Here is a 27,500-nt window from a genome sequence, read left to right on the forward strand (position 1 = left end):
CCTGTCCATAACCCAACTAGAGCCTGCCAGCAATGCCAGGCCTGTCCATAACCCAACTAGAGACTGATAGCATTACCAGGCCTGTCCATAACCCAACTAGAGCCTGCCAGCATTACCAGGACTGCTTGAGTTTGGAGCTCTCACTGGTATGATTATTGAGCCCGGCGGGCCGGCCTTTCGGTGCAAGGTGCTTCATGGGAACCAAGCCTCCCAGCAGTGCTCTCTAAGTGTACTCAATACCACAATCCTTTGGTGAATGTTTCCTTTTAAAGACAATGTTGTTTTTATTTTACCAGGCAAGTCAGTTAAGAACAAATTCTTATTTTCAATGACAGCCTGGGAACAGTGGTTTAACTGCCTTGTTCAGGAGCAGAATGACAGATTTGTACCTTGTCAGTTCGGGGATTTGAACTTGCAACCTTCCAGTTACTAGTCCAACACTCTAACCACTAGGCTACGCTGCCACCCCAGCGTGGTTGGTGATTTCTCCGAGATTCAGTTTCGTTACGGAAAGCATAGCATAATTTGTTTTTTGACAACTTGAATGTCTCGGAATCAGTTTGATCCTGACCTAATAGAAGGGCGTTTCTATGGTAACACTGTCATCCCTGTGTTGTGTTGGGTAGTCTGCTCTGCCTCAGAGTGGTCCCGTTAGCCTAGTTAGCATAACGCTGGCTAGCTGCCTGTCTGACACACATCTCTAGTCTTAGCAGCAGCTGACACAGCTGACATGGCTAAGATATCCTGAGAGCCTCTCTCTCTCTCTCTCTCACACACACACACACACACACACACACACACACACACACACACACACACACACACACACACACACACACACACACACACACACACACACACACACACACACACACACACACACACACACACACACACACACACACACACACACACACACACACACACACACACAGAGGAAGAGGCCAAGTTGGCTGGGAAGGCTGTTTCCTGCTGTAACTATCAGGTTTCTGTGTTTTCCCTCTCTGCATTCTCACCACTCAAACATCACACACTTATATTCTCCTTACTCATACGTTGCAGAACAGGGGTTGGTTGGTTGTTGTTCTGAGGCATGTCAGACCTCATGTGTCTGGCTACATGATAAGACCTTAAGTAAAGTTAAGTCTCTGGTGATGATGTCAGACTGCTCGTTGTTCCAGATATTCACGCTGTTTGTCTTGACGTAGCCCTGAATGTTTACTGTCACTGACAAACATGATTCACATGTAGGTAACATCAGCTCTTGCTGCCGAAGAACAAAAGTCTTACGGAGAAGCTCACCCCAAGTGCTCATTGATTGGTCTACCTGTTATCTTAGCCAATGACAGTGCAGCTTGTTGTAAGGTGTTGTCCGTCTGACCCTGTCTCTCTAAGGTGTTTAACCCCTCTCTCTCTCTCTCTCTCTCTCTCTCTCTCTCTCTCTCTCTCTCTCTCTCTCTCTGTGTGTCTCTCCCAGGTATATGCCCCATCTGCCAGCACAGCTGACTACAACAGGGACTCACCGGGGTACCCCTCCTCCAAACCACCCAGTGGAGGGTTCCCCAGCCCCTTCTTCATGCCAGGTAATAGATTAGATTCTGTCACAACTCTGTTCATACTTAATACTTTAACCAACCTCATATTTAATCATAGATGGATAGATTTGGTGATGGACACAATGAGTGGCAAACTATCATGGAATAACACGAGTTACAGTGTGTCGCTAAGATAGAGAGTTACAGTGTGTCGCTAAGATAGAGAGTTACAGTGTGTCGCTAAGATAGAGAGTTACAGTGTGTCGCTAAGATAGAGAGTTACAGTGTGTCGCTAAGATAGAGAGTTACAGTGTGTCGCTAAGATAGAGAGTTACAGTGTGTCGATAAGATAGAGAGTTACAGTGTGTCGCTAAGATAGAGAGTTACAGTGTGTCGCTAAGATAGAGAGTTACAGTGTGTCGCTAAGATAGAGAGTTACAGTGTGTCGCTAAGATAGAGAGTTACAGTGTGTCGCTAAGATAGAGAGTTACAGTGTGTCGCTAAGATAGAGAGTTACAGTGTGTCGCTAAGATAGAGAGTTACAGTGTGTCGCTAAGATAGAGAGTTACAGTGTGTCGCTAAGATAGAGAGTTACAGTGTGTCGCTAAGATAGAGAGTTACAGTGTGTCGATAAGATAGAGAGTTACAGTGTGTCGCTAAGATAGAGAGTTACAGTGTGTCACTAAGATAGAGAGTTACAGTGTGTCGCTAAGATAGAGAGTTACAGTGTGTCGATAAGATAGAGAGTTACAGTGTGTCGCTAAGATAGAGAGTTACAGTGTGTCGCTAAGATAGAGAGTTACAGTGTGTCGCTAAGATAGAGAGTTACAGTGTATTCATTTTTCCACATTTTGTTACGTTACAGCTTCATTCTAAAATTGATTAAATTATTTTTTAAATCCTCAGGAATCTACACACAATACCCCATAATGACATCACAATACCCCATAATGACATCACAATACCCCATAATGACATCACAATACCCCATAATGACATCACAATACCCCATAATGACATCACAATACCCCATAATGACATCACAATACCCCATAATGTCATCACAATACCCCATAATCGACACACAATACCCCATAATGACATCACAGTACCCCATAATGACATCACAATACCCCATAATGACATCACAATATAATGACATCACACCCCATAATGACATCACAATACCCCATAATGACATCACAATACCCCATAATGACATCACAATACCCCATAATGACATCACAATACCCCATAATGACATCACAATACCCCATAATGACATCACAATACCCCATAATGACATCACAATACCCCGTAATGTCATCACAATACCCCATAATGACATCACAATACCCCATAATGACATCACAATACCCCATAAAGACATCACAATACCCCATAAAGACATCACAATACACCATAAAGACATCACAATACCCCATAATGACATCACAATACACCATATTGACAAAGAGAAAACAGGTTTTTAGCAATGTTTTCAAACGTATGACTTTTTTTTAAACTAAAAATATCTTATTTACATAAGTATTCAGAACCTTTGCTCATGAAATTGAGCTCAGGTGCATCCTGTTTCCATTGATCATCCTAGAGATGTTTCTACAACTTGATTGGAGTCCACCTGTGATAAATTCAATTCATTGGACATGACTTGGACTGTCTATGCAAGGTCTCACAGTTGATTCAATTGATTGGACATGATTTGGAAAGGTGCACACCTGTCTATATATAAAGGTCCCACAGTTGACAGTGCAGGTCAGAGCAAAAACCAAGCCATGAGGTCGAAGGAATTGTCCGTAGAACTCCGAGACAGGATGTGTCAAAGCACAGATCTGGGGAAGGATACCAAAACATTTTTGCAGCTTTGAAGGTCCCCAAGAACACAGTGGCCTCCATCATTCTTAATGGAAGAAGTTTGAAACCACCAAGCCTCTTCCTAAAGCTGGCTGCCCGGCCAAACTGAGCAATCAGGGGAGAAGGGCCTTGGTCAGGGAGGTGACCAAGAAGCCGATGGTCACTCTGACAGAGCTCCAGAGTTCTGTGGAGATGGGAGAACCTTCGAAAAGGACAACCCTCTCTGCAGCACTCCACCAATCAGGCCCACTGATAGAGTGGCCAGATAGAAGCCACTCCTCAGTAAAAGGCACATGACAGCCCACTTTGCCAAAAGCTACCTAAATTACTCTCAGCCCATCAGACCTGGTCTGTTGAAACCAAGATTGAACACTTTTGCCTGAATGCCAAGCGTCACATCTGGAGGAAACCTGGCACCATCCCTACGGTGAAGCATGGTGGTGGCAGCATCAAGCTGTGGGGATGTTTTTCAGTGGCAGGGACTAGGAGTCTAGTCAGGATCAAGGGAAAGATGAACGGAGCAAAGTACAGAGAGATCCTTGATGAAAACCTGCTCCAGAGCGCTCAGTACCTCAGACTGGAGTGAAGGTTCACCTTCCAACAGGACTAAACACAGAGCAAAGATAACGCAGGAGTGGCTTCAGGACAAGTCTCTGAGTCCTTAATGTCCTTGAGTTGCCCAGCCAGAGCCCGGACTTGAACGCGATCGAACATCTCTGGAGAACTGAAAATGGCTGTGCAGCGATACAACCCATCCAACCTGACAGAGCTTGAGAGGATCTGCAGAGAAGAATGGGAGAAACTCCCCAAATATAGGGGTGCCAAGCTTGTAACGTCATACCCAAGAAGATTCAATGCTGTAATCGCTGCCAAAGGTGCTTCAACTAAATAGTCCACTACCCTATTCCCTACATAGTCCACTACCCTATTCCCTACATTGTCCACTACCCTATTCCCTACATAGTGCACTACCATATTCCCTACATAGTGCACTACACTATTCCCTACATAGTGCACTACCCTATTCCCTACATAGTGCACTACACTATTCCCTACATAGTCCACTACCCTATTCCCTACATAGTGCACTACCCTATTCCCTACATTGTCCACTACCCTATTCCCTACATAGTGCACTATCCTATTCCCTACATTGTCCACTACCCTATTCCCTACATAGTCCACTACCCTATTCCCATCAAATCAAATGTATTTATAAAGCCCTTCGTACATCAGCTGATGTCTCAAAATGCTGTACAGAAACCCAGCCAAAAACCCCAAACAGCAAGCAATGCAGGTGTAGAAGCACGGTGGCTAGGAAAAACTCCCTAGAAAGGCCAGAACCTAGGAAGAAACCTAGAGAGGAACCAGGCTATGTGGGGTGGCCGGTCCTCTTCTGGCTGTGCTGGGTAGAGAGGAACCAGGCTCTGAGGGGGGGGCCAGTCCTCTTCTGGCTGTGCCGGGTAGAGAGGAACCAGGCTCTGAGGGGGGGCCAGTCCTCTTCTGGCTGTGCCGGGTAGAGAGGAACCAGGCTCTGAGGGGGGCCGGTCCTCTTCTGGCTGTGCTGGGTAGAGAGGAACCAGGCTCTGACGGGGGGCAGTCTTCTTCTGGCTGTGCTGGGTAGAGAGGAACCAGGCTCTGAGGGGGGGGCAGTCCTCTTCTGGCTGTACTGGGTAGAGAGGAAACCAGGCTATGAGGGGGAGGGGGGCAGTCCTCTTCTGGCTGTGCTGGGTAGAGAGGAACCAGACTATGAGGGGGGGGGGCAGTCCTCTTCTGGCTGTACTGGGTAGAGAGGAACCAGGCTATGAGGGGGGCAGTCCTCTTCTGGCTGTGCTGGGTAGAGAGGACCCAGGCTATGAAGGGGGGCAGTCCTCTTCTGGCTGTACTGGGTAGAGTGGAACCAGGCTCTGAGGGGGTGGCCAGTCCTCTTCTGGCTGTACTGGGTAGAGAGGAACCAGGCTCTGTGGGGGGCAGTCCTCTTCTGGCTGTACTGGGTAGAGAGGAACCAGGCTCTGAGGGGGGCCAGTCCTCTTCTGGCTGTGCTGGGTAGAGAGGTATCAGGCTCTGAGGGGGGCCAGTCCTCTACTGGCTGTGCTGGGTAGAGAGGAACCAGGCTCTGAGGGGGGGGGGCAGTCCTCTTCTGGCTGTGCTGGGTAGAGAGGAACCAGGCTCTGAGGGGGGGCAGTCCTCTTCTGGCTGTGCTGGGTAGAGAGGAACCAGGCTATGTGGGGTGGCCAGTCCTCTTCTGGCTGTGCTGGGTAGAGATGAACCAGGCTCTGAGGGGGGGGGGGGTCAGTCCTCTTCTGGCTGTGCCGGAATGCTGAGTTAAAAGTCTGAATACTTATGTAGATGTGATATTTATTTATATAATAAAAAAATAATAAAAAAACATTTTTTTGCTTTGTCATTATTGTGTGTAGATTGATGAGTACAATTTTGTTTTTATACATTTTAGAATAAAAGTAAAGAGTAGCCTAGTGGTTAGAGTGTAGAGGCGGCAGGGTAGTCTAGTGGTTAGAGTGTAGAGGGGGCAGGTAGCCTAGTGGTTAGAGTGTAGAGGTGACAGGTAGCCTAGTGGTTAGAGTGTAGAGGGGGCAGGTAGCCTAGTGGTTAGAGTGTAGAGGTGGCAGGTAGCCTAGTGGTTAGAGTGTAGAGGTGACAGGTAGCCTAGTGGTTAGAGTGTAGAGGGGGCAGGTAGCCTAGTGGTTAGAGTGTAGAGGTGGCAGGTAGCCTAGTGGTTAGAGTGTAGAGGGGGCAGGTAGCCTAGTGGTTAGAGTGTAGAGGCGGCAGGTAGACTAGTGGTTAGAGTGTAGAGGTGGCAGGTAGCCTAGTGGTTAGAGTGTAGAGGCGGTAGGTAGTCTAGTGGTTAGAGTGTAGAGGAGGCAGGTAGCCTAGTGGTTAGAGTGTAGAGGAAGCAGGTAGCCTAGTGGTTAGATTGTAGAGGTGGCAGGGTAGCCTAGTGGTTAGAGCGTTGGACTAGTAACCTAAAGGTTGCAAGTTCAAATCCCAGAGCTGACAAGGTACAAATCTGTCATTCTGCCCCTGAACAGGCAGTTAACCCACTGTTCCTAGGCTGTCATTGAAAATAAGAATTTGTTCTTAACTGACTTGCCTAGTTAAATACATGAAAAATAAATAAAAATGGCCAGGGGATTGATAGGAAAGCATCACATGACATAGATGGAGACAGTTCAAAATATAATCACACACCAATAGGACTGTTGAAACTATATTTAATACTCTCTTCACACATCTACCTTGGCTTGCCCTTGTCTGATGGGATCTTTTTGTATTCAGTAAGCAGGGTGTATGTTGTGATCTAGTTAGCAGGGTGTATGATGTGATCTAGTTAGCAGGGTGTATGTTGTGATCTAGTTAGCAGGGTGTATGTTGTATTCAGTAAGCAGGGTGTATGTTGTATTCAGTTAGCAGGGTGTATGATGTGATCTAGTTAGCAGGGTGTATGTTGTGATCTAGTTAGCAGGGTGTATGTTGTGATCTAGTTTGCAGGGTGTATGATGTGATCTAGTTAGCAGGGTGTATGTTGTGATCTAGTTAGCAGGGTGTATGTTGTGATCTAGTTAGCAGGGTGTATGTTGTGATCTAGTTAGCAGGGTGTATGTTGTGATCTAGTTAGCAGGGTGTATGTCTTGTATTCAGTAAGCAGGGTGTATGTTGTGATCTAGTTAGCAGGGTGTATGTTGTGATCTAGTTTGCAGGGTGTATGATGTGATCTAGTTAGCAGGGTGTATGTTGTGATCTAGTTAGCAGGGTGTATGTTGTGATCTAGTTAGCAGGGTGTATGTTGTGATCTAGTTAGCAGGGTGTATGATGTGATCTAGTTAGCAGGGTGTATGATGTGATCTAGTTAGCAGGGTGTATGATGTGATCTAGTTAGCAGGGTGTATGTCTTGTATTCAGTTAGCAGGGTGTATGATGTGATCTAGTTAGCAGGGTGTATGATGTGATCTAGTTAGCAGGGTGTATGATGTGATCTAGTTAGCAGGGTGTATGATGTGATCTAGTTAGCAGGGTGTATGATGTGATCTAGTTAGCAGGGTGTATGTCTTGTATTCAGTAAGCAGGGTGTATGATGTGATCTAGTTAGCAGGGTGTATGATGTGATCTAGTTAGCAGGGTGTATGATGTGATCTAGTTAGCAGGGTGTATGTCTTGTATTCAGTTAGCAGGGTGTATGATGTGATCTAGTTAGCAGGGTGTATGATGTGATCTAGTTAGCAGGGTGTATGTTGTATTCAGTTAGCAGGGTGTATGATGTGATCTAGTTAGCAGGGTGTATGTTGTGATCTAGTTAGCAGGGTGTATGTTGTGATCTAGTTTGCAGGGTGTATGATGTGATCTAGTTAGCAGGGTGTATGTTGTGATCTAGTTAGCAGGGTGTATGTTGTGATCTAGTTAGCAGGGTGTATGTTGTGATCTAGTTAGCAGGGTGTATGTTGTGATCTAGTTAGCAGGGTGTATGTCTTGTATTCAGTAAGCAGGGTGTATGTTGTGATCTAGTTAGCAGGGTGTATGTTGTGATCTAGTTTGCAGGGTGTATGATGTGATCTAGTTAGCAGGGTGTATGTTGTGATCTAGTTAGCAGGGTGTATGTTGTGATCTAGTTAGCAGGGTGTATGTTGTGATCTAGTTAGCAGGGTGTATGATGTGATCTAGTTAGCAGGGTGTATGATGTGATCTAGTTAGCAGGGTGTATGATGTGATCTAGTTAGCAGGGTGTATGATGTGATCTAGTTAGCAGGGTGTATGATGTGATCTAGTTAGCAGGGTGTATGATGTGATCTAGTTAGCAGGGTGTATGATGTGATCTAGTTAGCAGGGTGTATGATGTGATCTAGTTAGCAGGGTGTATGATGTGATCTAGTTAGCAGGGTGTATGTCTTGTATTCAGTAAGCAGGGTGTATGATGTGATCTAGTTAGCAGGGTGTATGATGTGATCTAGTTAGCAGGGTGTATGATGTGATCTAGTTAGCAGGGTGTGTCTTGTATTCAGTTAGCAGGGTGTATGATGTGATCTAGTTAGCAGGGTGTATGATGTGATCTAGTTAGCAGGGTGTATGATGTGATCTAGTTAGCAGGGTGTATGATGTGATCTAGTTAGCAGGGTGTATGATGTGATCTAGTTAGCAGGGTGTATGTTGTATTCAGTTAGCAGGGTGTATGTTGTGATCTAGTTAGCAGGGTGTATGATGTGATCTAGTTAGCAGGGTGTATGATGTGATCTAGTTAGCAGGGTGTATGATGTGATCTAGTTAGCAGGGTGTATGTTGTATTCAGTTAGCAGGGTGTATGTTGTGATCTAGTTAGCAGGGTGTATGATGTGATCTAGTTAGCAGGGTGTATGATGTGATCTAGTTAGCAGGGTGTATGTTGTATTCAGTTAGCAGGGTGTATGTTGTGATCTAGTTAGCAGGGTGTATGATGTGATCTAGTTAGCAGGGTGTATGATGTGATCTAGTTAGCAGGGTGTATGATGTGATCTAGTTAGCAGGGTGTATGATGTGATCTAGTTAGCAGGGTGTATGTCTTGTATTCAGTTAGCAGGGTGTATGATGTGATCTAGTTAGCAGGGTGTATGATGTGATCTAGTTAGCAGGGTGTATGATGTGATCTAGTTAGCAGGGTGTATGATGTGATCTAGTTAGCAGGGTGTATGTCTTGTATTCAGTTAGCAGGGTGTATGATGTGATCTAGTTAGCAGGGTGTATGATGTGATCTAGTTAGCAGGGTGTATGTCTTGTATTCAGTTAGCAGGGTGTATGTTGTGATCTAGTTAGCAGGGTGTATGTTGTGATCTAGTTAGCAGGGTGTATGATGTGATCTAGTTAGCAGGGTGTATGTCTTGTATTCAGTTAGCAGGGTGTATGATGTGATCTAGTTAGCAGGGTGTATGTCTTGTATTCAGTTAGCAGGGTGTATGTTGTGATCTAGTTAGCAGGGTGTATGTTGTGATCTAGTTAGCAGGGTGTATGTTGTGATCTAGTTAGCAGGGTGTATGATGTGATCTAGTTAGCAGGGTGTATGATGTGATCTAGTTAGCAGGGTGTATGATGTGATCTAGTTAGCAGGGTGTATGATGTGATCTAGTTAGCAGGGTGTATGTCTTGTATTCAGTTAGCAGGGTGTATGTTGTGATCTAGTTAGCAGGGTGTATGATGTGATCTAGTTAGCAGGGTGTATGTTGTGATCTAGTTAGCAGGGTGTATGTTGTGATCTAGTTAGCAGGGTGTATGATGTGATCTAGTTAGCAGGGTGTATGATGTGATCTAGTTAGCAGGGTGTATGATGTGATCTAGTTAGCAGGGTGTATGATGTGATCTAGTTAGCAGGGTGTATGATGTGATCTAGTTAGCAGGGTGTATGTCTTGTATTCAGTTAGCAGGGTGTATGATGTGATCGTAAGCGTATGCTCCAGGAGGGGTCCCTCATCCCTCTCTTTGCCCCTGTAGACGGTCACCACAGTGCTGACCCATGGAGCTCCTCCAGTGGAATGAACCAGCCTGGTTACAGCGGCATGCTGGGTAACTCCTCCCACGGCCCCCAGAGCAGCAGCTACTGTGGCACCCACCTGCATGACCGGCTGGTGAGTATCCTCTCCTCATTTCCTTATCTCCTTCTTATCTAATCTACTCTCCACTCCTCCTTTCCTTTCCTTATCTCCTTCTTATCTAATCTACTCTCCACTCCTCCTTTCCTTTCCTTATCTCCTTCTTATCTAATCTACTCTCCACTCCTCCTTTCCTTATCTCCTTCTTATCTAATCTACTCTCCACTCCTCCTTTCCTTTCCTTATCTCCTTCTTATCTAATCTACTCTCCACTCCTCCTTTCCTTATCTCCTTCTTATCTAATCTACTCTCCACTCCTCCTTTCCTTATCTCCTTATTTTCTAATCTACTCTCCACTCCTCATTTCCTTATCTCCTTCTTATCTAATCTACTCTCCACTCCTCCTTTCCTTTCCTTATCTCCTTCTTATCTAATCTACTCTCCACTCCTCCTTTCCTTATCTCCTTATTTTCTAATCTACTCTCCACTCCTCCTTTCCTTTCCTTATCTCCTTCTTATCTAATCTACTCTCCACTCCTCCTTTCCTTATCTCCTTATTTTCTAATCTACTCTCCACTCCTCCTTTCCTTTCCTTATCTCCTTCTTTTCTAATCTATTCTCCTCCCTCTTCTTCTGTCTGTCTTTCAGTCACTTTCTATTTCTCCTTGTCATTGTTTTATTTTTATTTAACTAATTCTTGTTTACAATGATGGCCTACCAAAAGGTAATTCGCCTCCTGTGGGGACGGGGGCTGAGATTAACATTTTTGAGCACAGACAACAGCACAAAGGGTAAGAAGGTAGAGACAACAATACATCACGCGAAGCAGCCACAACTGTCAGTCAGAGTGTCCATGATTGAGTCTTTGAATGAAGAGATAAAAATGTCATTTCAGTCGCTAGCTGCAGCGAACTGAAAAGAGGAGCGACCCAGGGATGTGTGTGCTTTGGGGACCTTTTGTCATGTTTGTCATTTATTGTCATGTCTTGTCCCTGTGCTCCCCATGCTATTCGTTTCCCTCTGCTGGTCTTGTTTGGTTCTATCCCTCTCTCTCCCCCTTCCCCTTTCACTCTCTCGCTCTCTCTTCTCTCTGTCGTTCCGTTCCTGCTCCCAGCTGTTCCTATTCCCCTAATCATCATTTAGTCTTCCCACACCTGTTCCCGATCCTTTCCCCTGATTAGACTCCCTATTTATTCCTTTGTGATCCGTTCCTGTTCCATCGGTTCCTTGTTTTGTATTCCATGCTGTAATTGCGTTTCGCCCTGTCCTGTCGTGTTTTTTGCCGTGATTGTGTATCACCCTGTCCTGTCGTGTTTTGTGCCTTCTTCAGACGCTGCGTGTGAGCAGGTGTCTCAGTTGACTACGGCCTGCGCCTAATGGGCGACCTGCAGTCAGTGGCCGCTTCTCCAGTTGTTTTCCCCTCTACTATCTAGAGGATTTCAGTTATTCGGTTTTGAGCATTAATAAACTCTGTTTCTGTTAAGTCGCGTTTGGGTCCTCCTTCACCTGCATAACACCTTTAACAGAATGTGACTGGCAGAACGGGTGTTGTATGTGGATGATGAGGGCTGCAGTAGATATCTCAGTTAGTAGGGAGTGAGGCCTAAGAGGGTTTTATAAATAAGCATCAACCAGTGGGTGTTTAAAACAGGTATACAGAGATGACTAGTTTACAGAGGAGTATAGAGTGCAGTGATGTGTCCTATAAGAGGCATTGATGGCAAATCTGATGGCCAAATGGTAAAGAACATCTAGCCGCTCGAGAGCGCCCTGACCTGCCCTTACCTGCCCTGACCTGCCCTTACCTCTCTCCATCAGTTGATTATTCCTTAGGCTTGGTATGCCTCCATATCATCTCACTCTTATTGCTTTTCATTGCTTTAGGTTCGAATGGGTTAGATGGTCAGTCTGAGGGTTCTAAATGGTTAGATGGTCAGTCTGAGGGTTCTAAATGGTTAGATGGTCAGTCTGAGGGTTCTAATGGGTTAGTCTGATGGTTGTTTCTCTCCCTCTATTCTCCCTCTCTACAGAGCTACCCGTCACACTCCTCGGCAGACATCAACCCCAGTCTTCCTCCCATGTCCAGTTTCCATCGTAACAGTGCCTCCAATCAGTACAGTACAGCTTCCTGCACTGCCACCACCAACGGCACAGACAGCGTGATGGGTAAGACCTGGGGACAAGGACACAGGGCTGCAGAAGACAGGACAGAAGACAGGGCTGATTACAGTGGTAAGACCAGCAATGTGGTGGACATACAGACAGACAGACAGACAGACAGACAGACAGACAGACAGACAGACAGACAGACAGACAGACAGACAGACAGACAGACAGACAGACAGACAGACAGACAGACAGACAGACAGACAGACAGACAGACAGACAGACAGACAGACAGACAAGATGGACTGATTAACATAGAACCACATAAGGTTTTGACTCTGCTGTGATTAGCTGTGACGTGTCCTCCTCTCAGTGATGGCTGGAGTGTCACTGTGTTGTTCCTCTCTACCGCCACAGACATTCCAGCATATGGTCCTGCTCTTTTTCAATCCCACTGAACAAATGATAAAACAATCAGAAACAGATTGGATGCTTGTCCTCCAACATTCCACAATGATTCTCTCTTTCCCTCTCCCTCTATCGATCTCGATCATTCTCTCTCTCTCTGAGATCTCTCTCTCTCTCTTTCCCTCTCCCTCTATCGATCTCGATCATTCTTTCTCTCTCTGAGATCTCTCTCTCTCGCTCTCTAGCTCTCAGTTCAATTTCAATTTAAGTGGACTTATTGGCATGGGAAACATATGTTTACATTGTCAAAGCAAGTGAAATAGATAATAAAGCCCCTTCTCTCTCTCTCTCTCTCTCTCTCTCTCTCTCTCTCTCTCTCTCTCTCTCTCTCTCTCTCTCTCTCTCTCTACCTCTCTCTCTCTCTCTAAACATATATTGACATTGCCAATGCAAGTGATATTAACACTCACAAATGAACAGTTAACATAAAACACACAAAAGTTTTAAAATGAGCAATGTTAAATTATTAACTGTGTACAAAAACTTTGAGTTCCGTTAAAATAGACCCTGAAGGAAGATGGATTCGGTTGAACATGATGATAAACAATGATGGCTCATAAATCGATATGGACCGAATAATGACAATCCAATCCTTCTTTGAAAACATTTATGATAATCAAATTAGTCTCCAAGATACATATAACTATATTATAATGCTACAATACAGTTTTAAGCACGTCAATGGACCTTAAAGGTAATCACACTACCAACTGTCACCCTCTGGCACTCAAAGAGTTTACAAATATTATGAACATGTTGGAATTTACAGATATTTTCAGGCTTAAAAACTCAGATCTTGTAAGATATACTTGGAGGCTTAATCAAGCTAGTCAGATTGATTATTTTCCGGTATCCTTTTCTATGCTATTTGCCATGTATTGTATTTCGAGGATGGGGAATGCGATCAGACCATCAGCCTATAGACCTCCATGTAAATATGACAGAAATTCTCCACGATGGCAGGGGAAATTGAAAATTTAAACCAGGGTTCATTGACTGACCCTTATTTTCTTATCAAAAACAGAGGAATTCTTAGCTTTTTGTTGTAAAGGTTCAGCGGACCGACTGGATTGTATTTTAAGTGTTCCTTTAGAGGTCATTCAATTAAATTTTCGGCTCACAAACTAAAACAGTATCGTTTAACAGAGAAAAGACTTACAGCGGACATAGAAAATCTAACATTACACGTCAATGGTGTAGATAAATGGTTTAAATAAATGTACAACAGAAGCACTGAGTAATCTAGACACAAAACAAAAGGAGTTTAAGGAATTTATTCAGGAAAGATCGTGTTTCATTTATCAAACAAACGGATGAAATTATATGGAGGATGGTGACTGAAGCTACAATCTATCTGCAATATTAAAGGTGATCTACCCCCTAGGATTTAAAAAAATGAATACATAATGTAAAACTATGAGACTGCAGGGAAACCAGGTGTAATCTTTATAGAAGATTTTGAGAAAGCATTTGATACCGTATGCCAAGAATCTGTTTGTTTATTAAAAAATCAGATCTAATGATAAAATGAATGGGCAAAAAAAGCGTATGTCAAGAATCTGTTTGTAAGTGCCTGGATTTTTTCAACTTTGGAAAATGTCTCATAAGATGGATAAAAGTCATGTACAATGTTAATGTAAAATAATAAATAACTGTTACTTCTCTGAGAACTTTGAATTGTCAAGAAGCTTTTAAACAAGGTTGTCCTCTGTCACCATACCTGTTTATTAAAAAATCAGATCTAATGATAAAATGAATGGGCAAAAAAATGTATGGCTTAGGGACAGAAGTATCAATGTGATTAAAATGTTCTCTTGGGTCTTCAATCTTGAAGGGCCTCATTGAGGACCTGGATAATTTATCCAGTTTCTCTGGACTAAAACCTAACTATGGTAAGTGTACAATATTACGGATTGTGTCTCAAAAAGATAAAACTTTAAATTGCCATGGCGATTAAATGGGTGGATGGTGAAGTCAATCTGCTTATAGTACATATCCATTAAAGGTTGAGCGTTGTTGTTGTTGTTGTTTATTCATATGTATAAATTAGTTTGGAGGTTTAAAACTATTAAATATTAAAGCATTTTAGATACAACTATTAAAATGTTCAGTGGACCCCTGTTTAAAGTATCCCTCCTTTTTTAACTGAAGTCATACAGAGTTGGCTACAATTTAAATTTCAGCATTTTTATTTAACCTTTATTTAACTTGGCAAGTCAGTTTCAGAACACATTCTTATTTACAATGACGACCTACTGGGAAACAGTGGGTTAAATGTCTTGTTCAGGGGCAGAACGACATATTTGTACCTTGTCAGCTCGGGGACTCAATCCAGCAACCTTTCGGTTACTGGCCCAACGCTCTAAGCACTAGTCTACCTGCCTCCTCTACAATCTAACCACTAGGTCACTAATCACTAGGCTACCTGCCGCCCCTTATCATCCAGAAAAGGCAGATCTAATAGATCTACAGCCGTTTATATGGCTAAACTGATAGAGAAAAATATATATTTGGGGGTTTATAAGAAGGGTATAATATTTAGAAACAGCTATTGATTTGAGCAAGGCAACCCTAATTGCTCCTGTAAGTTGCTCTGGATAAGAAAATTATGTAAATAGTGAAAAAAATATGTAAAAACTTCAGGAGCCAAATAAAATCAACCGCGGTCCAAATTCAGCCTGCTGGCCGTCAGTTGGAGAACCCTGAAATAGACCATCACGCCTGGTCCGTGTGTGTGTGTAAAAATTCATGACGGTTCTTATTTATTTAATCTTTGAGTGTACATGAGATCACATACAAATGTAAGGAAGGTTTGAAATTATTGTTTTAGTCAAATATATCTGTTTGGGCTTCTTGTGGTCAATTTGCATTCTGCAAATTATTTGTAATTATGTTCCAGGCCCCCTGACCATCCGCTCAAGAAAAAATTGAACCGCGGCTGAATCTAGTTGATGGTCCCTAGTCTATGCTGTGTGTATTAAACACAGTGAGAGAGGAGAGGAGAGAGAGAGGCTTGTGTTAGCGTGTGTTAGCGTGTGTTAGCGTGTGTTAGCGTGGGTCGCTTAAACAGTGAAAGAACTGGGAAACAATGTGCAATTAATGTGAGAGTGGTGTAAGCGGGCCTCACTTTCTGCCCTGGACGCTCGGTTGTCCCTACACACACACACACACACACACACACACACACACACACACACACACACACACACACACACACACACACACACACACACACACACACACACACACACACACACACACACACACACACACACACACACACACACACGCTTGGCTTGAGGATGTGACAGCTGGAGCTGGGGGTGGACAGGGTGTGGGTTAGGGCCTTCAGGGGAAAGAGGGATGGATGAATGAATAGAGAGATGAATGGATGGAGGGATTATGGGATGGAGGAGGGAGGGTGGAATTATTGAAATGAATAACATCCATACTTACGGAATCCCACTTCTTATTCCGTGTGTGTGTGTGTGTGTGTGTGTGTGTGTGTGTGTGTGTGTGTGTGTGTGTGTGTGTGTGTGTGTGTGTGTGTGTGTGTGTGTGTGTGTGTGTGTGTGTGTGTGTGTGTGTGTGTGTGTGTGTGTGTGTGTGTGTGTGTGTGTGTGTCTGTCTGTCTGTCTGTCTGTCTGTCTGTCTGTCTGTCTGTCTGTCTGTCTGTCTGTCTGTCTGTCTGTCTGTCTGTCTGTCTGTGTGTGTGTGTGTGTGTGTGTGTGTGTGTGTGTGTGTGTGTGTGTGTGTGTGTGTGTGTGTGTGTGTGTGTGTGTGTGTGTGTGTGTGACAGCTAACCGGGCACCGACCAGCTCTCAGACAGGAGACGCCCTGGGGAAGGCTCTCGCTTCGGTGAGGAGAGAACACACACCTCAACCTACACCCCTAGGCCAAAATGTACACACACACACACACTCACACACACACACACACACACACACACACACACACACACACACACACACACACACACACACACACACACACACACACACACACACACACACACACACACACACACACACACACACGCAGGCATGCATGCACACGTACGTGTTGACTGACTGTCTGTGATTTCATTGTTGGTTTCAGATCTACTCTCCAGACCACACAAACAATAGCTTCTCGTCCAACCCGTCGACCCCTGTCGGCTCTCCTCCGTCACTCACAGGTAAATCTTCATCTTCATAATACGTTAATAATGTTCAAGATTTCCCACAAGCCTCCTCTGTGTCGTGAGTAAGTTAACCCTTGATTAAGTGGTTGAATTTATATGACAATTAGACAATTAAAATACAACCACACACCAATGGCAAGAGTATAACACAAAAACCCTAGGACTCCTCTAATTAAGGTGAGGTTGAGGAAGTGAGTATTCTGACTAACTCTTAGCTGAGGATGAAGATGAGGAAGTGAGTACTCTGACTAACTCTTAGCTGAGGATGAAGATGAGGAAGTGAGTACTCTGACTCCTCTAATTAAGGTGAGGATGAGGAAGTGAGTACTCTGACTCCTCTAATTAAGGTGAGGATGAGGAAGTGAGTACTCTGACTCCTCTAATTAAGGTGAGGATGAGGAAGCTGAGATGAAGATCTGAGACTCCTCTAATTAAGGTGAGGATGAGGAAGTGAGTACTCTGACTCCTCTAATTAAGGTGAGGATGAGGAAGTGAGTACTCTGACTCCTCTAATTAAGGTGAGGATGAGGAAGTGAGTACTCTGACTCCTCTAATTAAGGTGAGGATGAGGAAGTGAGTACTCTGACTCCTCTAATTAAGGTGAGGATGAGGAAGTGAGTACTCTGACTCTAACTATGGTGAGGATGAGGAAGTGAGTACTCTGACTCCTCTAATTAAGGTGAGGATGAGGAAGTGAGTACTAATATATAATAATAATAATAATATATGCCATTTAGCAGACGCTTTTATCCAAAGCGACTTATAGTCATGTGTGCATACATTCTTCGTATGGGTGGTCCCGGGGATCAAACCCACTACCCTGGCGTTACAAGCGCCATGCTCTACCAACTGAGCTACTCTGACTCTAACTATGGTGAGGATGAGGAAGTGAGTACTCTGACTAACTCTTAGCTGAGGATGAAGATGAGGAAGTGAGTACTCTGACTCCTCTAACTATGGTGACGATGAGGACGTGAGTACTCTGACTCCTCTAACTAAGGTGAGGATGAGGAAGTGAGTACTCTTAGCTGAGGATGAAGATTAAGAAGTGAGTTATCAAATCAAAATCAAATCAAATGTATTTGTCACATACACATGGTTAGCAGATGTTAATGCGAGTGTAGCGAAATGCTTGTGCTTCTAGTTCCGACAATGCAGTAGTAACCAACAAGTAATCTAGCTAACAATTCCAAAACTACTGTCTTATACACAGTGTAAGGGGATAAGGAACATGTACATAAGGATATATGAATGAGTGATGGTACAGAGCAGCATAGGCAAGATACAGTAGATGGTATTGAGTACAGTATATACATATGAGATGAGTATGTAGACAAAGTAAACAAAGTGGCATAGTTAAAGTGGCTAGTGATACATGTATTACATAAAGATACAGTAGATGGTATTGAGTACAGTATATACATATGAGATGAGTATGTAAACAAAGTGGCATAGTTAAAGTGGCTAGTGATACATGTATTACATAAAGATGCAGTAGATGATATAGAGTACAGTATATAAGTATACATATGAGATGAATGATGTAGGGTATGTAAACATTATATTAGGTAGCAATGTTTAAAGTGGCTATTGATATATTTACATCATTTCCCATCAATTCCCATTATTAAAGTGGCTGGAGTTGAGTCAGTGTGTTGGCAGCAGCCACTCAATGTTAGTGGTGGCTGTTTAACAGTCTGATGGCCTTGAGATAGGAGCTGTTTTTCAGTCTCTCGGTCCCAGCTTTGATGCATCTGTACTGACCTCGCCTTCTGGATGATAGCGGGGTGAACAGGCAGTGGTTCGGGTGGTTGATGTCCTTGATGATCTTTATGGCCTTCCTGTAACAACGGGTGGTGTAGGTGTCCTGGAGGGCAGGTAGTTTGCCCCCGGTGATGCGTTGTGCAGACCTCACTACCCTCTGGAGAGCCTTACGGTTGTGGGCGGAGCAGTTGCCGTACCAGGCGGTGATACAGCCCGCCAGGATGCTCTCGGTTGAAGAGTTAGAGACAGCAACACAATTAGACCCAACCAAATCATGAGAAATCAAAAAGATAACTGCTTGACACATTGGAAAGAAGGTATTTGGTCCTAAACAGAGCCTACAGTAGGCTTCACGATGCAGGGACACTGGCGTTGGCCAATGACTTATTTTCCAGGTGTCGATGAAGCCTGTTGCTAGCTCCTGCTGCTGTTAGTTGTGATTGAGCTATGATGCTATCATGCTAGCTACTGCTGCTGTTGTTAGTTGTGATTGAGCCGTGATGCTATCATGCTAGCTACTGCTGCTGTTAGTTGTGATTGAAGCCGTGATGCTATCATGCTAGCTACTGCTGCTGTTAGTTGTGATTGAGCTGTGATGCTATCATGCTAGCTACTGCTGCTGTTAGTTGTGATTGAGCCGTGATGCTATCATGCTAGCTACTGCTGCTGTTAGTTGTGATTGAGCCGTGATGCTATCATGCTAGCTACTGCTGTTGTTAGTTGTGATTGAAGCCGTGATGCTATCATGCTAGCTACTGCTGTTGTTAGTTGTGATTGAGCCGTGATGCTATCATGCTAGCTACTGCTGTTGTTAGTTGTGATTGAAGCCGTGATGCTATCGTGCTAGCTACTGCTGTTGTTAGTTGTGATTGAAGCCGTGATGCTATCGTGCTAGCTACTGCTGTTGTTAGTTGTGATTGAAGCCGTGATGCTATCGTGCTAGCTACTGCTGTTGTTAGTTGTGATTGAAGCCGTGATGCTATCGTGCTAGCTACTGCTGTTGTTAGTTGTGATTGAAGCCGTGATGCTATCATGCTAGCTAATTAACATTCCTCCCTCCTTCTTGTTATAACACTCTTCAAACTCCCCAGGTCCTTTTTTATTTTTTGCCAATTACTGTTCTACCAGACTAACGATGCTAATTCTACCGGGCTCCTTAATGTGAGAAATACGTTTCTCACAATCTCTGTGTTAGATTCTAATTGTCGTTGCTACACGACGTTTGATATTTCATATGTATCGACTGATAGACTTAATTACAAACGCACTCCATCATTTCAAAGCGGCCGTGCGTGTGCGTGTGTGTGTGTGTGTGTGTGTGTGTGTGTGTGTGTGTGTGTGTGTGTGTGTGTGTGTGTGTGTGTGTGTGTGTGTGTGTGTGTGTGTGTGTGTGTGTGTGTGTGTGTGTGTGTGTGTGTGTGTGTGTGTGTGTGTGTGTGTGTGTGTGTGTGTGTGTGTGTGTGTGTGTGTGTGTGTGTGTGTGTGTGTGTGTGTGTGTGTGTGTGTGTGTGTGTGTGTGTGTGTGTTTGATCCAGCAGCATCATGAAGTGGTAAAGTCTCCACCAGGAAATACCTACATAAAATAATTGGACGTGGGATCGGGAATTTTTTGGGGGGAGGGGGTATGTCAGATTGTTCCGGCAAATCTCACTTAGGAACTTATTCATTGGGAGGAAGATGTTTAACATGCATTTTACATTTGTATCACAAAACCATTTATTTTATTTTATTTTCTCATGATTTAAGTTGACATTGTAGGCCCTTTTAATACCTCTACATGCCTCCCATTAGACCCTATGATCCGTGAACTGTAAATGATACAGACAACATCTTGGTGTCAGTATACACTGAGTGTACAAAAACATAAGGAACACCTTCCTAATATTGAGTTGCACCTCCCCTTTTGCCCTCAGAACAGCCTCAATGGATCGGGACATGGACTCTACAATGTGTCAGAAGTGTTCCACAGGGATGCTGGCCCATGTTGACTCCAATACTTCCTACAGTTGAGTCAAGTTGGCTGAATGTTTTTTGGGCGGTGGACCGTTCTTGGGAAACTGTTGAGCGTGAAAAACCCAGCAGCGTTGCTGTTCTTGACAGACTCAAATCGGTGCGCCTGGCAACTACTACCCCGTTCAAAGACACTTAAATATTTTGTCTTGTCCATTCACTCTCTAGTCAGTTGTACAACTGAAATGTGTTCTTCCACATTGTGTCGGTCTGTATTGGGGTAAAACACAACCCGAGGTACAGTAGGTCTGTATTGGGGTAAAACACAACCCGAGGTACAGTAGGTCTGTATTGGGGTAAAACACAACCCGAGGTACAGTGGGTCTGTATTGGGGTAAAACACAACCCGAGGTACAGTAGGTCTGTATTGGGGTAAAACACAACCCGAGGTACAGGATGTGTATGTCTGTATTGGGGTAAAACACAGCCCGAGGTACAGGATGTGTAGGTCTGTATTGGGGTAAAACACAACCCGAGGTACAGGATGTGTAGGTCTGTATTGGGGTAAAACACAACCCGAGGTACAGTGGGTCTGTATTGGGGTAAAACACAACCCGAGGTACAGGATGTGTAGGTCTGTATTGGGGTAAAACACAACCTGAGGTACAGTGGGTCTGTATTGGGGTAAAACACAACCCGAGGTACAGGATGTGTAGGTCTGTATTGGGGTAAAACACAACCCGAGGTACAGGATGTGTAGGTCTGTATTGGGGTAAAACACAACCCGAGGTACAGTAGGTCTGTATTGGGGTAAAACACAACCCGAGGTACAGTAGGTCTGTATTGGGGTAAAACACAACCCGAGGTACAGGATGTGTAGGTCTGTATTGGGGTAAAACACAACCCGAGGTACAGTGGGTCTGTATTGGGGTAAAACACAACCCGAGGTACAGGATGTGTAGGTCTGTATTGGGGTAAAACACAACCCGAGGTACAGGATGTGTAGGTCTGTATTGGGGTAAAACACAACCCGAGGTACAGGATGTGTAGGTCTGTATTGGGGTAAAACACAACCCGAGGTACAGGATGTGTAGGTCTGTATTGGGGTAAAACACAACCCGAGGTACAGGATGTGTAGGTCTGTATTGGGGTAAAACACAACCCGAGGTACAGGATGTGTAGGTCTGTATTGGGGTAAAACACAACCCGAGGTACAGTGGGTCTGTATTGGGGTAAAACACAACCCGAGGTACAGTGGGTTTGTATTGGGGTAAAACACAACCCGAGGTACAGTGGGTCTGTATTGGGGTAAAACACAACCCGAGGTACAGTGGGTCTGTATTGGGGTAAAACACAACCCGAGGTACAGTGGGTCTGTATTGGGGTAAAACACAACCCGAGGTACAGTGGGTCTGTATTGGGGTAAAACACAACCCGAGGTACAGTGGGTCTGTATTGGGGTAAAACACAACCCGAGGTACAGTGGGTCTGTATTGGGGTAAAACACAACCCGAGGTACAGTGGGTCTGTATTGGGGTAAAACACAACCCGAGGTACAGGATGTGTAGGTCTGTATTGGGGTAAAACACAACCCGAGGTACAGGATGTGTAGGTCTGTATTGGGGTAAAACACAACCCGAGGTACAGGATGTGTAGGTCTGTATTGGGGTAAAACACAACCCGAGGTACAGGATGTGTAGGTCTGTATTGGGGTAAAACACAACCCGAGGTACAGGATGTGTAGGTCTGTATTGGGGTAAAACACAACCCGAGGTACAGGATGTGTAGGTCTGTATTGGGGTAAAACACAACCCGAGGTACAGTGGGTCTGTATTGGGGTAAAACACAACCCGAGGTACAGTGGGTCTGTATTGGGGTAAAACACAACCCGAGGTACAGTGGGTCTGTATTGGGGTAAAACACAACCCGAGGTACAGTGGGTCTGTATTGGGGTAAAACACAACCCGAGGTACAGTGGGTCTGTATTGGGGTAAAACACAACCCGAGGTACAGTGGGTCTGTATTGGGGTAAAACACAACCCGAGGTACAGTGGGTCTGTATTGGGGTAAAACACAACCCGAGGTACAGTGGGTCTGTATTGGGGTAAAACACAACCCGAGGTACAGTGGGTCTGTATTGGGGTAAAACACAACCCGAGGTACAGGATGTGTAGGTCTGTATTGGGGTAAAACACAACCCGAGGTACAGTGGGTCTGTATTGGGGTAAAACACAACCTGAGGTACAGGATGTGTAGGTCTGTATTGGGGTAAAACACAACCTGAGGTACAGTGGGTCTGTATTGGGGTAAAACACAACCCGAGGTACAGTGGGTCTGTATTGGGGTAAAACACAACCCGAGGTACAGTGGGTCTGTATTGGGGTAAAACACAACCCGAGGTACAGTGGGTCTGTATTGGGGTAAAACACAACCCGAGGTACAGGATGTGTAGGTCTGTATTGGGGTAAAACACAACCCGAGGTACAGTGGGTCTGTATTGGGGTAAAACACAACCTGAGGTACAGGATGTGTAGGTCTGTATTGGGGTAAAACACAACCCGAGGTACAGGATGTGTAGGTCTGTATTGGGGTAAAACACAACCCGAGGTACAGTGGGTCTGTATTGGGGTAAAACACAACCCGAGGTACAGGATGTGTAGGTCTGTATTGGGGTAAAACACAACCCGAGGTACAGTGGGTCTGTATTGGGGTAAAACACAACCCGAGGTACAGTGGGTCTGTATTGGGGTAAAACACAACCCGAGGTACAGGATGTGTAGGTCTGTATTGGGGTAAAACACAACCCGAGGTACAGGATGTGTAGGTCTGTATTGGGGTAAAACACAACCCGAGGTACAGTGGGTCTGTATTGGGGTAAAACACAACCCGAGGTACAGTGGGTCTGTATTGGGGTAAAACACAACCAGAGGTACAGTGGGTCTGTATTGGGGTAAAACACAACCAGAGGTACAGTAGGTCTGTATTGGGGTAAAACACAACCCGAGGTACAGGATGTGTAGGTCTGTATTGGGGTAAAACACAACCCGAGGTACAGTAGGTCTGTATTGGGGTAAAACACAACCCGAGGTACAGTAGGTCTGTATTGGGGTAAAACACAACCCGAGGTACAGTAGGTCTGTATTGGGGTAAAACACAACCCGAGGTACAGTAGGTGTAGGTCTGTATTGGGGTAAAACACAACCAGAGGTACAGTAGGTCTGTATTGGGGTAAAACACAACCCGAGGTACAGGATGTGTAGGTCTGTATTGGGGTAAAACACAAACGGGCCTAACACTTCATCATGACCCCCCCCCCCCAAAAAAATTATGTTCCCACTGACGTGGAATAACTTGTCAGACAAACACATGATTTATTTATTTATTTATAACTTAAATTAACAGGGAATTTAGTATGAATTAAATATATGTTAAATAAGGAATGTAATACTTTGTTGTCTAGTAATACATCGTGTTATAATTGGCCTAATTACCATATGTAAATTAAGCTTGGTAATATGCTAAAACGGGTTGCTTGTATAAATGTGTATTATAACTACAAGATAATAAGGTCTAATCAACATGATGAGGGGATCTGGTGGACGTGGAGAGGAGGAGGAGGAGGAGAGGAGGAAGTCCTTGGTTCGCTGATATGCTACTGCCACACATGTACAGTACACACACACACACCACACGCCCACACACACACACACACCACACGCCCACACACACACACACACACACACACACACACACACACACACACACACACACACACACACACACACACACACACACACACACACACACGATACAAGAGGAGGTGATTAACATCACACAGCTCTCAGCCTATCAAAGGCTTTTGTTCACTACCTGCTCTCAGGCACCCGGCATTGCACACAATATCCTCTACATCAGGAATACAGTTTCACACACACACACACACACACACACACACACACACACACACACACACACACACACACACACACACACACACACACACACACACACACACACACACACACACACACACACACACACACACACACACACCTCCCCAACCTCCAGCAGATAATGATCAAGGGGTTCTGTATAGACCAGGGATAACCAGACAAAAGCGTGAGAAAATCAAAAGCCTGTTATTGTACAGGGACTGGGAAGCCCTAAATGCAGGCGGACTGGGAAGCCCTAAATGCAGGCGGACTGGGAAGCCCTAAATGCAGGCGGACTGGGAAGCCCTAAATGCAGGCGGACTGGGAAGCCCTAAATGCAGGCGGACTGGGAAGCCCTAAATGCAGGCGGACTGGGAAGCCCTAAATGCAGGCGGACTGGGAAGCCCTAAATGCAGGCGGACTGGGAAGCCCTAAATGCAGGCGGACTGGGAAGCCCTAAATGCAGGCGGACTGGGAAGCCCTAAATGCAGGCGGACTGGGAAGCCCTAAATGCAGGCGGACTGGGAAGCCCTAAATGCAGGCGGACTGGGAAGCCCTAAATGCAGGCGGACTGGGAAGCCCTAAATGCAGGCGGACTGGGAAGCCCTAAATGCAGGCGGACTGGGAAGCCCTAAATGCAGGCGGACTGGGAAGCCCTAAATGCAGGCGGACTGGGAAGCCCTAAATGCAGGCGGACTGGGAAGCCTTAAATGCAGGCGGACTGGGAAGCCTTAAATGCAGGCGGACTGGGAAGCCCTAAATGCAGGCGGACTGGGAAGCCCTAAATGCAGGCGGACTGGGAAGCCCTAAATGCAGGCGGACTGGGAAGCCCTAAATGCAGGCGGACTGGGAAGCCCTAAATGCAGGCGGACTGGGAAGCCCTAAATGCAGGCGGACTGGGAAGCCCTAAATGCAGGCGGACTGGGAAGCCCTAAATGCAGGCGGACTGGGAAGCCCTAAATGCAGGCGGACTGGGAAGCCCTAAATGCAGGCGGACTGGGAAGCCCTAAATGCAGGCGGACTGGGAAGCCTTAAATGCAGGCGGACTGGGAAGCCCTAAATGCAGGCGGACTGGGAAGCCTTAAATGCAGGCGGACTGGGAAGCCCTAAATGCAGGCGGACTGGGAAGCCCTAAATGCAGGCGGACTGGGAAGCCTTAAATGCAGGCGGACTGGGAAGCCTTAAATGCAGGCGGACTGGGAAGCCCTAAATGCAGGCGGACTGGGAAGCCCTAAATGCAGGCGGACTGGGAAGCCTTAAATGCAGGCGGACTGGGAAGCCTTAAATGCAGGCGGACTGGGAAGCCCTAAATGCAGGCGGACTGGGAAGCCCTAAATGCAGGCGGACTGGGAAGCCCTAAATGCAGGCGGACTGGGAAGCCCTAAATGCAGGCGGACTGGGAAGCCCTAAATGCAGGCGGACTGGGAAGCCCTAAATGCAGGCGGACTGGGAAGCCCTAAATGCAGGCGGACTGGGAAGCCCTAAATGCAGGCGGACTGGGAAGCCCTAAATGCAGGCGGACTGGGAAGCCCTAAATGCAGGCGGACTGGGAAGCCCTAAATGCAGGCGGACTGGGAAGCCCGACCTAAACACTAAAGACAAAAAAAGGGCCCCCCGACGCAATCATGTTTAGCATACGATCACAAGTAGCTCATTATACCAGAGCCATATTCTATAGCCAGGGTTTAATGACCGGGGGCCATATATCATTATGAATCCATAGTGTTCTGCGTCCCTTGATGACTATCAACAGTTAACATGTTATTATATAGGTCATTATTACTCTGCCACAGACTGTTCGCTCTGGTCATGAGGTATCAGAGGTCTTCTAACATCAGACTGCTTGAACAGCAGTCAGACTAATCCTAGCGGTCAGACCTGCGCCTCAGAGACGATCTGCACCTGAGAGACGATCTGCACCTGAGAGACGATCTGCACCTGAGAGACGATCTGCACCTGAGAGACGATCTGCACCTGAGAGACTGTCTCGTACTGTCTCTACATATCCAGCCCTTACACACAAGCCCACAAGCTCCCACACAAACACAACCACCTGTAAACACACACACACTCAAACACTCTCTCTCTCACACACACACACACACACACACACACACACACACACACACACACACACACACACACACACACACACACACACACACACACACACACACACACACACACACACACACACACACACACACACACATACATACACACACAGTCAACGCTGCTGCTCTATTATAGAAGACTTTATATTGGTAACAGTCATACTTATCCTATTGGTCATTATCTATTCTGTATATCCTATTGGTCATTATCTGTTCTGTGTATCCTATTGATCATTATCTATTCTGTGTATCCTATTGGTCATTATCTGTTCTGTGTATCCTATTGGTCATGATCTGTTCTGTATATCCTATTGGTCATGATCTGTTCTGTATATCCTATTGGTCATTATCTGTTCTGTATATCCTATTGGTCATTATTCCTATGCATTCTACCTCTTCTATTACTTGTCATTTTAGATTTGACTCTTTATTATAGATTCAGATTGTTTTACTGTAATGTTGAGGGAGCTGATTATTTTACTGTACTGTTGAGGGAGCTGAGTATTTTACTGTAATGTTGAGGGAGCTGAGTATTTTACTGTAATGTTGAGGGAGCTGAGTATTTTACTGTAATGTTGAGGGAGCTGAGTATTTTACTGTAATGTTGAGGGAGATGATTATTTTACTGTAATGTTGAGGGAGATGATTATTTTACTGTAATATTGAGGGAGATGATTGTTTTACTGTAATGTTGAGGGAGCTGAGTATTTTACTGTACTGTTGAGGGAGCTGAGTATTTTACTGTAATGTTGAGGGAGCTGAGTATTTTACTGTAATGTTGAGGGAGCTGAGTATTTTACTGTAATGTTGAGGGAGCTGAGTATTTTACTGTAATGTTGAGGTAGCTGAGTATTTTACTGTACTGTTGAGGGAGCTGAGTATTTTACTGTACTGTTGAGGGAGCTGATTGTTTTACTGTAATGTTGAGGCTACTACCACGCAATCGTCAAGCTGCACCTTTTATACCTGCTGTACGTGACAAATACAATTAGATTCCAGTTGTA

General features: G+C 45.0%; 1 protein-coding gene across 15 annotated transcripts in view; it reads left to right on the top strand.

Annotated features, from left to right (window-relative positions):
* Positions 1–27,500, top strand: part of LOC123999436 (transcription factor 4-like) — a 474,953-nt gene that overhangs the window by 400,456 nt on the left and 46,997 nt on the right. For 8 of the 15 annotated variants that reach the window (XM_046305232.1, XM_046305239.1, XM_046305234.1 and 5 more), the window contains 5 exons: positions 1,478–1,583; positions 9,882–10,015; positions 12,010–12,211; positions 16,353–16,411; positions 16,652–16,730. In XM_046305232.1, the coding sequence (XP_046161188.1) occupies positions 1,478–1,583; positions 9,882–10,015; positions 12,010–12,211; positions 16,353–16,411; positions 16,652–16,730 (580 nt within the window). The remainder of the gene's footprint in view (positions 1–1,477; positions 1,584–9,881; positions 10,016–12,009; positions 12,212–16,352; positions 16,412–16,651; positions 16,731–27,500) is intronic. The other 7 variants (XM_046305238.1, XM_046305236.1, XM_046305241.1 and 4 more) reach the window with 1 other exon arrangement.

Source organism: Oncorhynchus gorbuscha, linkage group LG16 (genome assembly GCF_021184085.1).
Source record: "Oncorhynchus gorbuscha isolate QuinsamMale2020 ecotype Even-year linkage group LG16, OgorEven_v1.0, whole genome shotgun sequence".
Lineage (NCBI taxonomy): Eukaryota > Metazoa > Chordata > Actinopteri > Salmoniformes > Salmonidae > Oncorhynchus > Oncorhynchus gorbuscha.